The sequence below is a fragment of the Zootoca vivipara genome, chromosome 7 (assembly GCF_963506605.1).
Source record: "Zootoca vivipara chromosome 7, rZooViv1.1, whole genome shotgun sequence".
NCBI lineage: Eukaryota > Metazoa > Chordata > Lepidosauria > Squamata > Lacertidae > Zootoca > Zootoca vivipara.
Genome location: NC_083282.1, coordinates 27,082,852 through 27,097,553, shown reverse-complemented (window position 1 = coordinate 27,097,553; position 14,702 = coordinate 27,082,852). Strand labels below are relative to the sequence as shown.

The following is a 14,702-nucleotide window of genomic DNA, read 5'->3' as shown; positions in this document are numbered from 1 at the left end:
TGACTGGACAAGTAACAGGAAGGGAAAGAGTTCCTTCAGCCTGGTCCTTTGCTCTTGATTTCAGCATGCCACATTGGAGATTGTGGCAAAATGTGTGTTATATTCCTTGTATTGGAAAGTATTATCATTAAGGTTTTAGAAACTAGAGTTCAGGTTCAATCAAGAGGAACAACTTGCCCCAACCATTTAAGTCAGACAATACTTTAAAATAAATGCACTTGTTCATAGCACAGCTATGTCAATTTATATAATGTTAACTCTCAGGCTCCTGCTGCCAAGAATCTTGTGAATTTTAGATTATAAGGTTCTGCTTATTTTCTGTTAGTGATCTCTACTCTCCCTCTTCTCAGCAACCTACAATCAGGGATGCAAAGCTCTTAGTTTTGGCTCTCTCGTTTTCTAATTTTCCCAGTCTGAAATTCAGTTCTCCATATTTTTCAGCAATTCATTATTTATATGTTTTTTCAAAGTCCTCAGGAAAATTCACCAGCATTTTAGTCTGAATTTCTCCTAATAAACACCTTTTTACATGCAGTTTATACACATTTTTTGCAAGTATTTCCCTAAATATAATGCATTTCTGAATGCTATTTTCACTAATTACATTTTCATGCACACTTTCCCCATATACATTTTTTGTAAACACTGATTGAAGAACTGGATTGCAATATTCAGATAAGTATGAATTTTGAAGGACAGGTGTTTTGGTTTGCCTTGTTTCAGAATGAGCCAATTTGATAGATTTGGCTTTAAACGAGTACTGAATCAAATTTATCTTCCATCCCAGGACTACAATTCCTATATTTTGCTGGAAATAAGTAATGGTTGTTCAGGTTTATTGTGTAGAAGTGTTTAGTGTTCTTCTGTATAGAGTGCACTCCTTCAATATTGGTGGGAAAGGATGTTGGCAATCACTGTAGAAAATGTCGGCAACTTTAAATTAGGCAAGAGTCTTATTATCTTCAGGTTAATCACCTTACTAAGTTCAGAAACTTGTACCCACCTAGTTACATTTCCAAGATCATAGGGAATTTTAATAGTTTCTTATCTATAGATCACAGAAACTATTAATGTCCTATTAGTGTTATTCATTCCTAGCATTATGAATTATAATACAATGCTATCTTATAATGAAGAAAATTCCTGCCTTAATTATCTGAGAAACTGCTTAGAACATCGGTCTTGCTAGCTAAGATCTTACGCATGAAATTAGAAGTTTCAGCTATGGTGTTAACAGAGCCTGACATGGATGAATCATGTGAAGAAAGAGATTTCTGGCACCTTGGAGATTCTATTTGTTATCACAAAATAAATGTTTCGTTGTTTGTGCACAAAAAAAACCCACCTTGATACCAGAGGGCTCTAAAAGTTAATGTTCAAGGATTAAGCCATCAGTGTGGGCTTTCAGAGGTAAAATTAGATCTTTGTGGCATGTAATTAATGTACATTTCCTTTATACACCCACTTCCAAAACAAATCTATCAATCATCATTCTCTGCAGTAATGTAATCTGGTATTCTAGGGTGCCACCTTATATGACGTTGAGAACATTAAGAGAGCAGCTCGGAAACTACCTGGGTGAAGATGCTGTTGTGGATAAGTATATCTTCCTAAAATGTATAGGGAAGAAACTTGCAGTGGTAAGTTTCTTCTGCGAGTGGGTTATCGAGAAGAGCTGTATGCTTATTTTCAAATGTTCCCATTTAACATTTCATTTTCATGTAGTGGCAGTCAGGGAAAAAATGTGATTCCCCCCCCCCCTCTCCCTGGCAGCTACCATTTCAAAACAAAGAGTTATAAAACAAAGCAGGTGGAGAATTTTTTTTAAATTATGCATTTTTTGGTCACAGTCCAGTAGGCTCCTTTGCTCATGTGATGTAGATGCCAAAAAGAGTTTTGGCTTTATCTTTCTGCATGGCTGCCCTTACACTATACACTACAAGTTTAATTTGAAGTCGTGAGGAGGTGAATATTTGGGGAATTTTGCGATTTTGATCAAGGCTTACATTTCTAAAATTCTGTAACTGCCATAACTGCCATTCACGAGCAGGGAGCTTGTAAGAATATGAACCATGGAGTTGGACGGGACCATGAGGAACATCTAGCACAACCAATGCAGAAATCTTTTGCCGAACATGGGGCTTGAACCTACAACCCGGAGGGTTGAATATAACAATAGTGGGCTAGGAGAGCTTTAAAAAATAATAACATCTGGCAACCGATGCGCCCCTTTGGTTTCAGATAATACATGGTAGATGAATCCAAGAAGCCTGCGACACAAATTTTCATTGCCTTCCAGCAACGATGGTGGCTCATTTACCAGAAGTAATGTATTTAGCGTTAACCCTGAATCTGTGTAGAGTGGAACCTCGGTTTATGAACACCTCAGTTTATGAATTTTCGGTTTACGAACACTGCGGACCCATCTGGAACGGATTAATTCACTTTCCATTACTTTCAATGGGAAAGTTCGCTTCAGTTTATGAACGCTTCAGTTTATGAACAGACTTCCGGAACCAATTACATCCATGCTTCGGGTTAAGTACGCTTCAGGTTGAGTACTCCGCGGACCCATCTGGAACGGATTAATCCACTTTCCATTACTTTCAATGGGAAAGTTCGCTTCAGTTTATGAACGCTTCAGTTTAAGTACTCCGTGGACCGTCTGGAACAGATTAATCCACTTTCCATTACTTTCAATGGGAAAGTTCACTTCAGTTCATGAACGCTTCAGTTTATGAACAGACTTCCGGAACCAATTGTGTTCATAAACCGAGGTACCACTGTACTCAGATTCTGACCAAACTAAGCCCCCTAGACATCAGGTTGTGCAGTTAGAGCCAATATGGAGCTCTTGCAAAGCAAACCTGCTTTCCCAAAACATTGTTTCTTTTTGTGATAAGGAAATGATAGGAAAATGCACTGGAAAGTGTGAGATAATGCTTGGTTGATGCAACACCTGCCTAATCTCCCCAAGAGCAAATCAGGACGAACACTCATAAAGTAGCTGGCAACATCTGCAATCAAGTCCAAATGACTGCTCATTAAATAGGTTGTATTGCAGCACCCTGAGTGTAACTTAGTTGGGTGCAACCTTACGGGTGTTAGGTTCTTTAAGAGAGTCCTGCTGTTAACTGGCCTGCAAAGCAAACTTTAAACCTACATTGTCCACAATGTTTGTTCTATGCAGAAATGCCTCTCGCTTTCACTTTCATTTCACCTTTAACAACGTAAATCCCCATGAATGCAATGAGATAGACCTCCCATGTAAAAACACTCGGCATTTTAAAAGCACTCTGAATGTTTTGATCTTAATAGCTGACATAGCGGAGAGTAGTAATTCCGAGGAAAAGTAATGGTCTAATTGCAAGTTTTAATCATTTATTTCCCTTTGAGCTGCTGGAAGCCTTTCTAACAAAGAGGTTTGGAATTTGTTTTGCTTTTGCTTTTTTTTTTTTTTACTGCCCCAATTCTTTTCCGAGCCAAGACTAATAAAAGACGCAACCATGAAGAAAATGAGATGGTTCTTTCGAGTGCACGATCTGCCTGTGTACAGAGTGCGTAGCTTGGAAAGCCTACTCTAGATAGTTGTCACAGACTCCCCAGGAAGAGCCAGCAAGCTATTTTCTTGTCCAAACATATTTCTCCTTAATGCAAATCTCTCAGTTGTATTTACAGAATCAAATCATGTTTTAACTGCTCTGCTAAGGACAAAGAAAAGTTTAGTGTCATAATATTTAAAGAGCTACAGAAGTTACCCACACAGTCATTGGTATTCCCAACAAACTTGATGGAGGCACTGGGCTTTATCAAGAGAAAGTGATTCATACTTTTCCCCAGTGAAATATCTGGAATATAAGCTAGTCATGACCTACTTGTCCCATTGATTTCTGTAAGAAATGTGACCCATTTTCTTTGGATACGAGTCACTGTTTTCCTGCAAACTATGGTTTGCAGACTGGGAGCCGGCCTCAGGAACATGCACTTCCTTCCCTTCCTCCTGGCCCCTTCAGTGCAAGTTGTCATTTGCTTGCCGGTCATCTTTTCATATTGTAGTGTCACATCTGCTGTGATGTTAACCAAATCAATCTGGCTCCATCATAACAAAGATTTCCAAACCTGCTTCAGACCTGGGTTTCAAATCCAGATCAATATCAGAATTGATTAGTGTCACTGCAGGCATTATAATCAAACCATGATTAAGTCCAACAAGATCATGCATTGGGGGATTCTATCAAGGTGTGGGGAGGAATAAAGGAGCAGGGAGTTCATATTCTCGAGCCATGATCCCAATTTACAAATTATAGTTTGTAGAGAGCCCATGCTATATCTTTAGCAAATCACTATGTATATTGTTTTGGTCTCTCCCTCCTGTTTTTGTACGTTTCAAAAAGCCCTTGTACAAATGGTACAAAACACCCTTTTGATTTACTTGATAGGAAAGGTTGAAGTTGTTTTATAATATTTGAGCGGTCAGAGCAATTATATGTAATTATACGCATGTGAACAAACATTTGCTGAATTTCCCAGTTCTACCATTGCCCAACAGCGCCTTAATCTCTTCCCAGAGATACTTCTTTCTAATAAGAGAAGAGATACTTGAACTCTGTAAAGACATGTTGCTTTTATTTTAGGGGAATCAGCAGCCTTATTTTTTGTAGCCATTAAAGTAAGTGACATTCAAATTAAGCAACATGCTTTTCTTTTAATGAACCGCAACCCTTCACAGAAAAAATCTGGTGTGGTTTTAAACAAGCATCTTCTTATATTGTTATGTACTTCAAACTTCCCTGTGAGAAGTCCAGAGGTGGCACAAGAGAGAATTTATAACAGTTCATTATTTATAAGGAGAAAGTAATAAAGACAGACTTCCAAAGCAAAACCACCAATTCTCTATTAGCTCTCAAAAGAAAAATTGCACCCCAAATTTACTTCTGTTTTAGTCAGCTTATCTATAAACACCAAGTGCTCTTGGCACTCTTTCCCTTTTTCTATCCAGATTCAAAACTGCCAAAACTTGCTTCTAAAACTCTCTTTGTGCCTCCCCCTTTACGCTGATGAGTGTGACTTTCTGAAGAATGGAACCATTATGGACCATTTAGTACTTTTGATAAACCTCTGATCGTATAAATTCAGAATAATAATAAGGGCAGCCAAATTTATAGCGGCATTTTCTATGTTACTTCTAAGGCAGTCACTCACACAACTGAAGAAACCTTAGGTGATTAATGAGATTTAATTAATTGATTTATCGGTTGATCAATGGAGCAATCCTAAGGGAGCAGTGATCTAAGATGGTTCAGACAATTCTGCTGAATCGCATTCCCTGCCAGAAATGGAATGAGCTGTTTGCAGAAGGGTATCTCTGAATTTAACACCTATTAAAAATAATTAGAAATTAGCCAAAAACAGACAGATGCAATAAAACAATACAAATAAAACTGCTGAATTGAAAAAGAATTTATAAGCCTTTGTAAATAAAAAATGGCATAACTATCTAGCAGAATTCCCAAGATATATATTCTGTGTTTTCCATTATTCACAAAAGTATGAGTATAGCATTTTTTTAAAAAAAGTTACATTTTGAATGGTATGGCACTATTCTGTTTTGATAACGTCGTTTCTGTTGTGACCTTCCAAGGTGAAAGCAAAGCAAGAAACAGAACTGAAGCTCAAATCATTTGCTCCTCCCTATGTACGTATATTGTTACATCAATTTTAGTGTAAAAGCAAAGCTATGTTATTAAAATATATATTATTTATTTCAGATTAACTTGCTGTATATTTCAGGCATTTCATCCAGAACTCTATTTGTTGCCTGGAGTAGAAACTATTTATTCATCTTCATCGTCAACTCCAGAAAGACATCACAGTAATGCAGACTATATACATGCATATAAATCGTATCAAAGGCCACCTGACGTCTCAGCTCCAGATCGTGAAGCTGGTCAGAACCCCAACGTTTTGGAGAGTTCCTTGAAATATCATCTCAGCCCAACTCAGGATAAAAATAATTTAATAGGATGGGACGAAACTGAAAAAGGAAGTGCTCAAGATCTCCCTGCAACACAAATCTCCAAGCAAGAACAGAACGAAAGGATTAAAGAGAAATATAATTCACAAAGACGGGAAGGTGAGATATGTCAAGGCTGCTTAATTGCTATAACAACCAAGTTCAGGTCAAATTGCAATGACAGCACAAATATTTCTTTTCCTCTCATTTTTTTTTATAAAATGGTTTTCAATTATTTCTCCTGCAGCAAGAGCTGCACTTCATATTAAGATCAGACAAGTTATGCCTTGTTTGGAACCATGAGGAGTTTTCAACATGAGGAGGAAAGCATAGTTTTAATTTCTTTCTCCACAATTGAGGCTTGGCGCCTGTTGTGTCAGGAGAGGGCAAATGATCACTTCCCTCTGCCCCACCATACCTTATTTGAGAGGGAGATTAAGCATCTTTAACTTGGCCATTATTTCATTGTCTGTATTGATGATGCTAGTAGTAGGATTCCCGTCTTCTAACCTGTTTTTGTGCCTTTTGGTGTTAACAGTTTTGCTAGAGTTTGGGTCCCATTCAGGTTTTTCTTCCCTGAAACTTCATTTGTCACACTGCCATTCCCTTGTTCAGTTAATCCTATGTCTGGACTGGTTTAGTTCAAAATCAAGGTTTCAGGGGTGGGGAGGAAATCAAATCAGAACAACTTGTTTGCAATATGAGTTCTTGATCTTTAATTGTATTTTGGTCCTACCTAGACTGTGGCATATGTAACATTTGCTTTTTTAATTTAGCAAAGGTTCCAACAATATCACTTGTTAAAAAAAAAAACTTACAGTAACTTTTATTTACTTGGGTATATATTTATTTAAAAAAATTATACCCAGCCTTCTTAGAAATAAAATAAACTTAAAGTGGCTTACAAAAAAAAGTTTGAAATGTGCATAAAGCAGTTCACGTTACTTACGTGAACATAACTATTATAGTTAAATATAATTATTTATAACAATATATGATAAATCTACAACTTAACACAACTCTCATCATAAGTATATATAGCCTAATATATAATTATGTTCTGCCTCCAGGAGAAATTAGTTGTAACATAGACCTAAATGAATCCATTAAATCTCCCTATACATTCCAAGATAAAATTTCTGCAAGACAAAACTCTGTAAGAAAATCCACATCAGTGAAAATTCCTCAGCAAAAGTCTTTCAGACAAGCTCAAGAACGGCAGCAAAATACTCCTAGAAAGGTCAAGAAATGCAAAGATTCTGTTGCACCTGTGCGTATGAATCAGAAGCGAGAGCAAGAGGGAAACAACCAGATTCAAGTCAATCACATCACACAGAAGATAAAAGGTATACTTTGCTCCACTAAGCACTCCATTTAAAGTTTATTTGTATTTTGCATTAGCATTGTAAACAAAAAAATCTATCTGGAGATTCAGGGAGCCACCTGGAACAGCATGAGAGGCACCATGCAGGATTCCAAGGGGCAGAAGAATAAGCAAAGATTGCCTCCCACCTTCCTCTACTTGGGGAACCTCCACGGGATCTGAGAGCTTTCCATCAACAGAAGGAGGCCTTCCATTTACGGAATAGCCAATCTGAACCCCAACTCTGTGGTTTGCATGAAAGCATTTAATAAATAATGCCCTTAACCGTATTTTTCCATGTATAAAACAAGGTGTTTTTTTATTAGAAAATAATGTTAAACATTTGGGGCCATCTTATACACAGATAGTGCAGAGGGGGGACGGGCAATCGGTAGCAGCCGTGAGCAGGAGATTGTCAGCGGCGATTGGGCATGTGATTGGTGGCTGCGGCAAGGGCTGTTATTGATTGGCTGCTGCTGTGGCAATTGGGCGGGTGATTGGTGGCTGTGGGCGGCGAGCGGGCAGACGATTGGTGGCTCTGGCGATGCGTGGGATTGGCAGTGTTGATCAGGCAGCTGAGCGATATTTGGCACACACGCACCCCAAAAAACCTTAACAACTCTTGGCAATCTCCCCCCCCCCATTTTCTGAATTTGGAGTCCCCAAAACAGGGGTGTCTTATACACGGGGGCGTGTTATACATGGAAAAATGCAGTAATTTGCATTAATCTATTTAATAAAGCTCAGTGATCTGCAGAACTGGTCCAGAAGCCATACGAGGACAGCTTTTCAGTAGTAAACATTGGTGGTTCTTTAGGTGATAAGATCCGCTTGCTTGCATCAGGCCTAATTAGAAGCCAGGAGTGACACCAGTCCTAACCTAGATGAAAAAAATAGAAACATTGCAAACTACAGCAGTTTAAGAAAGGGAAAATGTATTGTGCCCATCGGCTGATACGCACTTTTGTCCAGATTGCCTCCCATTTTCTACATTTTACAATCTCCTGTGTGATAGGGCTGGACACGTTTTTATTAAAACATACTGGCAGTTGCCGTTAGAGTTTTCTTTCATCTCAGGGTCTTCCTTCTATATCCTGCCTGTGAGCCAACTGGCATTCTTGACTCTGCGTTGATAATTTCCATTTTTGCTTCAGGCGGATATGCCCAGAATCTGTACACACTCATTTTTTCGCCAAGCCATTGCTTCTGATGGTGGATGGCAGAAGTAAAAACATCTATATAGAAACAGAAATATTATTTAATATTAGGCATTATTTATTACCCGCTCTACACCCTAACATCCCAGGGCAGGTTACAACATTTAAAACACACCATTAAAAACAGCTAAACAATTTTTTTTTCGACCTCTGATGCAGAAGAAGCTCCTATTGTGCTGGATGCAAATACAGAAAACGAAGGCAACCTGACAGGTATTGGAATGGGAAGACACACCACAGGGGATTCTGGAATCCCAGAATCTTTGGAGGACAGAGGCATGGACTATTCACACAGAATGAGGAGGTAACAAAACAGAGAATTTTTTTTATATACCGTATCTTTGTGATAAAGGCTAAAAACACATGAAATAAACAAGCTGTCATGCTTGACAGTATTAGCTGCCCTTCATTAAAGTTGCATTAAGTGCTCCCAACATGTTGGATAAGGGGGGGGGGAGCAAACACTTTAATTAGTTTTCAGACAAATATAATTAAACCTGTGAACCTGTTCTCTTCACCTCATTTCCTGTGTGTGAGGTTAGCGCTTCCATGGAATGTTTGCTACCGGTCCAGTTGGCTACCAGCAAGCTGCCGCACCCTAATTTCAGCACCCCGTTTTCAGATTGGTAATCTGCCACCCCAGCACTCTATATTTGCTAGATCCCACTAGTCTTTTAAACAAATTTAATTAAGGTGGTTTGTTCCTAATGTAATTACTACACTGCACTTGGATTTCATCTTTAGCCAACAGCACCCTGGAATTATTTATTGCTTCTAATGTAATTGCACTGTTCTTTAATTTCATCTTTAGCCAACAGCATCCTGAAATTGGCAAGTCTATTGCTGACACTGGTAGCGTGCAAGATAGCCAGGTATGTTTCAAAACGTCTAGCAAAGTAAATAGATAAGGTAGTTGAAATTGGTTGCAATCGTTTCAGTAACTTGAGCTCATTTTTATTTTCTTTTGGATTGTTGATTACAATAAGATTTCGTTGCTGAAGCAGAATAACTTTTACCCACTCTTGGAAAAATGCTCATGAAACAAGCGCTTTTGCCATACATTTGAAGTAGCACATATGCTACAAGCAATTGGAGATGTGTGTGGGTATATAATGTTTGCATATGTATGCATTTGTACACATACGCAGAGATATATTCAGTACCAAAGTACCAAGGAGTAGACCAAGTCTATGCATATTTAGTTGGAAATAGGAACGGAAGGCTATGTAAATTTTGGTTCTCTCAGTTTTTCATTTTTTAAGTCTTAAATTCAGTTCTCCACGTTTCTGCAGCAATTCGCATTTTTTTGGACATAAATCCTCATGAAAATCCTTAAACATTTTAGGGTGAAATATCCTGTTTTGGCGAATGTTTTTGCAAATAACCTACTCCAATATAATGCATTTTTGTGTTGTATTTTAAAAAATAATCCTGGGAGGTTTAGTTTGATTAGTATACACTTCCAGAGCTAACACTAAATACATTACTCCTGGTAAGCGAGCCACCATAGCTGCTAGAGGGCCATGAAACTTTGTGGCCCTGGCTTTTAGACTCGTGTACACATGTATCTGAAACCGAGCAGCTCATGGGTTGGCAGATGTGAAATACTGTATATTGGCCTTATTTTCAGCTCTCCTACCCCACTATCGGGGGCAATGCTGAAGTTCAGCTTGCTTGTCCATCAGAACACATGGGTCAGATGTGTGCCATGAAACATGCCCTCGATACTCTGCAATGTTCGGAGGTCGGTGGCAGAGGCACATGGATTCCTAGACAGGTTGCGGACAGGGTTTTATTGTTTTCCACTAAAAGGGCACTTGAGTTAGCCTTCCTTTTAAGACTGATATAAATAGAATCTCCCGTTTCATGTACTGTAGGGAAAGCAGAAAACACTGACATGCTTTTTCCATTTGGTCCCTAGACTGATGAAAATAACCTAAATGACTTTGCACATCTGAGCCAGTATATTTCGCCTCCTACTCCACCTCTTCTGGCTCTGTCTGTTAACAGAGCTGAAGTTCCCAGCGAAATCTTTCCAACAGAGGGTGAGCAAATCCTTCTAAGAGATTTTATGGGGTTAAAGTCTTCCCCCGCAACCCAGCGACATCATGCCTGACCGTGAAAGAGAACAAAGATTGACAGCAAGAGACCCACACTTGCACACCATACATTGAAAGCACACCTTCCCCCGAAGGTTCTTGGGCACCATAGTTAATGGTTGGGATGTCAAAGAATTCTGCTGGAAATTGAAACAACAGCAGATGTTTGGTCAAACTCATGTTCGTAGCTTCAAGAACACTGTCCAACCATCTCGTCCTCTATCATCCCCTTCTCCTAGTGCCCTCAATCTTTCCCAACATCAGGGTCTTTTCCAAGGATTCTTCTCTTCTCATGAGGTGGCCAAAATATTGGAGCCTCAGCTTCAGGATCTGTCCTTCCAGTGAGCACTCAGGGCTGATTTCCTTCAGAATGGATAGGTTTGATCTTCTTGCAGTCCATGGGACTCTCAAGAGTCTCCTCCAGCACCATAATTCAAAAGCATCAATTCTTCGGCAATCAGCCTTCTTTATCGTCCAGCTCTCACTTCCATACATCACTACTGGGAAAACCATAGCTTTAACTATACGGACCTTTGTAAGCAAGGTGATATCTCTGCTTTTTAAGATGCTGTTTAGGTTTGTCATTGCTTTTCTCCCAAGAAGCAGGCGTCTTTAAATTTCGTGACTGCTGTCAAACTGCAGCAGAATGGAAACAGATTGCGACAAAGCTAGGTCAGGACTCAAATCACTGTCTTACGTTCATAGTTAAGAGTGCTGGGAACTGAAGCTCTATGAGGGGTAAACTATGTTTCCCAGCATTCTTTGGGGGGAAGCCATGTTCTTTAAACGTATTGTGTGAATATGACTTGACAGAAATCAAAGCCTCTGGAAACCCAATGGGAAAAGCAGGAAAAGCCTTGAATCTCATGCTCTGCTTGTACGTGTGTGTAAATAAACCTTATAACACACACACACACACACACACACACACACACACACACACACACGACAATTCTCTAGGGACGTTCATTCCAAGGAAACCAAGTACAAAGTATGCGCCAGGACTCCTCTCACCACACTCATTTTTGAGGGTGTGCAACACCTTGGTAGTTAAAAAAATGGCATAACTTAACAGCAGCAGGCTTTTCCTGGCTCTCTTACAAAGTAGGAGGCAGAGTTTGCTTAAACATAAGCACCCCCAGTGCATACATTGCCTAAGCAAACACCGTTGTCGGAGAGCCTAAGGAGTCACTTGTCATTGCCAGCATGTTCCAAAGACACTAATCCCAACCCCGGTACTTGCCTTTCCTTTGACCGAGTGCCCCTGAGGGAGGATAATTTGGCTTAATTCAGTTTTTACATCATTAAAATTAATCCAGCCGTCTGTGTCACATCACAGACTAAGTGTTTTGTTATACAATTAGCACAATCCCATAGAACTTACATTTGTTATTTCACATACAGTATATACAGTATAGCGTACTTTTCCATGCATAAGACTATGGTTTTTTATTTAAAAATTATGTTCAAAATTGTGGGTCGTCTTATACACGGATACAACCCCCCCCCCATTTTCTCAAGTTGGAGTCCCCCAAAACAGGGGGTGTCTTATACATGGGGGGTGTTATACATGGAAAAATATGGTATATAGAGCATTTGTCCAAGGAGTTCAACCATGTCAATACATGGTTCTCCCCCTTCCTTATTTCAACCTCACAACAATCCCCTGAGGTAGGTAGGTTGCCCTTAGAGATCATGATTGGCCTAAGGCCACCCAGTAAACTTTGTGGCGGAGAGGTGATTTGAACCTGGGTCTCCCTGGTCCTAGTCCAACTCTAGCCACAACACCTCTCTGGAGTAGTGCAGACTTTTTGTAATTGTGCATATGTTGCACAATTTCTACTTTTCATAGGAGCTATTCAGTGGCAGGTTCCCAGTAGACATACCTGGTCTCATTGATCTCTAGGCGTTTAGGCATCGTTTTGTTTATTTAAAAGCATTTCTAAAATGCTGAATATTCAAAATCTCTATGCAAAAATACAAGCATTAAAACATTACCATCCTGGCAGAAATGTATTCATCAGGGAAAGCCTGGGCAACACAATATGTGTTTGCAAGTTTTAAAATTCCTTTCCCACCCCTGTCTGAGGTATGTGAAAGGAAAAGCCACAGAGAAAGATTTGTTTCCTACAGTGTGGAGTTTTGTGCACTAGCATCTTGTACAGGACAGAAAAAGGCAGAATATTAGTGTGGGCTGTGTGCATAGATCTTGGGAGGCAGGCAGGGATCTGATGCTCCAAATTGCAACACCAAAGACCCCTAAAATAATGCAGATCTTTCTGTAGACCTGGGGTTCTTTTCTTCTTGGAGGCACTTCTTTTCTCGGATTTATTTATCCTGGGCTTTCCGCATTTTTTAATCAGCACAAGTATACTAATCTTGAGGTTTCTTTTCCTCAGGTAGTGAGCTGATCAGACAGCTGCAACACATCAAAGCAGAAAGAAAGCACCTGGAGAGGGTTAGAGAAGAACTGGTTAAAAAGGTGAAGGGCTTACTGGAACAGAACAAACTCAGGAGATACCAGGGTATGTGTTATTAGGCTGAGATATCTGGTGAGGTTGTTATCCACACACACACACACACACACACACACACACACACACACACACACACACACACCTACCCCTCCTTAGATTTTGTTTTGTTTTGTTTTAGGCCAGTTGCCAGGGAAAAAATGAATGGCAAAGTCTCCCCCCTCCACCCCACCTTCTGCTTTTTAAAAGTTGTACTTACCGGTAGGTGAACAGGCAGCTTTTGCATCGGCCTCTATTGTCTTGGGAGTCACCAAAGCAGTATCTTGGAAAAAGGGAAGCCCAAGAGATACATTGACAAAGTGTAGCTGCTTTATGTATATAAAAACCAAGGTAGCTTTTGGCCAGTCATGGGTGTGGTTTAGTGGGTTTTGACAGGTCAAGGGACAGAGCCCAGGGAATAAAGAAGGAGAGGGAGGAATAACTTTGTTTCTGCTTGAGTGGAGGCAGTGGATGACTGAGGAGCTAGAAAAGCTAGAAGATAGCATCATTGTTGGAGGTGGGTTTGCATTTGCTTCCCCCTCCACGGCAGTGTGTCATCTAGCACCCTGGTTTCCATCAGAGTTGGACCCTTTCTTAGATGTCTCTCAGTTTATACCCCTTCTTTATCTTTGTTAAAGTGAAGCCTCATACCTGCCTGCAAACCACACATTTGAGAGTTTGGGTTTCCACATACTAGAGTCCAGCTATTCTTTTTTAAGTACTGTATGAAAGCCGTGGGACTTGACCTAGCATGTTAAGATTTATACAATGTTTTCAACTCTTAATATTTTTGGTTTATGTTTGAACAGAGCAATATTGCTTACTATTCTGATTCTTAAGTTGTGTGTTTAGACCTTTAAACCTCCCCCCTTAAATTCAGACAAGACTCAAATTTTGCTTTGGTTTTTGGCAGAATTTAGGCCACAACGTTATCAGGTGAGTGGTTGCATTGGCTCTGGTTCGACTAGCTCCCTGAACCATTGCAGGTAGCACTGACCCAACCTGGAATGGCGGAAAGCCATTATGTCCACCACCCAGATGTCCCCCTGGACTCAGGCACGGGCACAAACCCTCTCAGGGTTGACCAGACCAAACCATTGAGTCCTTGGATTCCTTTAACGGAATGCCCTTCACATAGGGATGGCAAGAGTGTTCCCCCATCCCTATCACCTGAACCAGAGCCTATCCGCAACCTTACAAGTTGTGACGATTTGCTATGCGGCAGGTGAAACCCAAGTTGCACCAGCCAATCAGCCAAATGGGGAAAATTCCTGCCGTGCCCCTGTCCAAACGACAGACGACACATGACAGCATAGCAAGGTCAAGCACACAAGCCCTAAAAATAGGGAGAGGTGGGCGGGTGTTCTGATGCACTGACCTAAAGAGGAAGCTCTGGGTCACATGCATGGGCATATATAGGTTTCTTGATCAGTTTGGCTAGCGTCCCATTGGCCTGATAAAACCCAGCATCAAGGGACCTACCAATCGGGTGTTGTA

At 40.1% G+C, this 14,702-nt stretch overlaps 1 protein-coding gene across 6 annotated transcripts in view; it reads left to right on the top strand.

Moving 5' to 3' along the window:
* Nucleotides 1-14,702, top strand: part of SPATA1 (spermatogenesis associated 1) — a 32,305-nt gene that overhangs the window by 5,041 nt on the left and 12,562 nt on the right. For 3 of the 6 annotated variants that reach the window (XM_060276780.1, XM_035123107.2, XM_060276779.1), the window contains 8 exons: nucleotides 1,523-1,640; nucleotides 5,642-5,695; nucleotides 5,791-6,133; nucleotides 7,084-7,359; nucleotides 8,753-8,897; nucleotides 9,405-9,465; nucleotides 10,515-10,638; nucleotides 13,092-13,217. In XM_060276780.1, the coding sequence (XP_060132763.1) occupies nucleotides 1,523-1,640; nucleotides 5,642-5,695; nucleotides 5,791-6,133; nucleotides 7,084-7,359; nucleotides 8,753-8,897; nucleotides 9,405-9,465; nucleotides 10,515-10,638; nucleotides 13,092-13,217 (1,247 nt within the window). Of the gene's footprint in view, nucleotides 1-1,522; nucleotides 2,326-5,641; nucleotides 5,696-5,790; nucleotides 6,134-7,083; nucleotides 7,360-8,752; nucleotides 8,898-9,404; nucleotides 9,466-10,514; nucleotides 10,639-13,091; nucleotides 13,218-14,702 lie in introns of all 6 variants that reach the window. The other 3 variants (XM_035123109.2, XM_035123111.2, XM_035123110.2) reach the window with 3 other exon arrangements.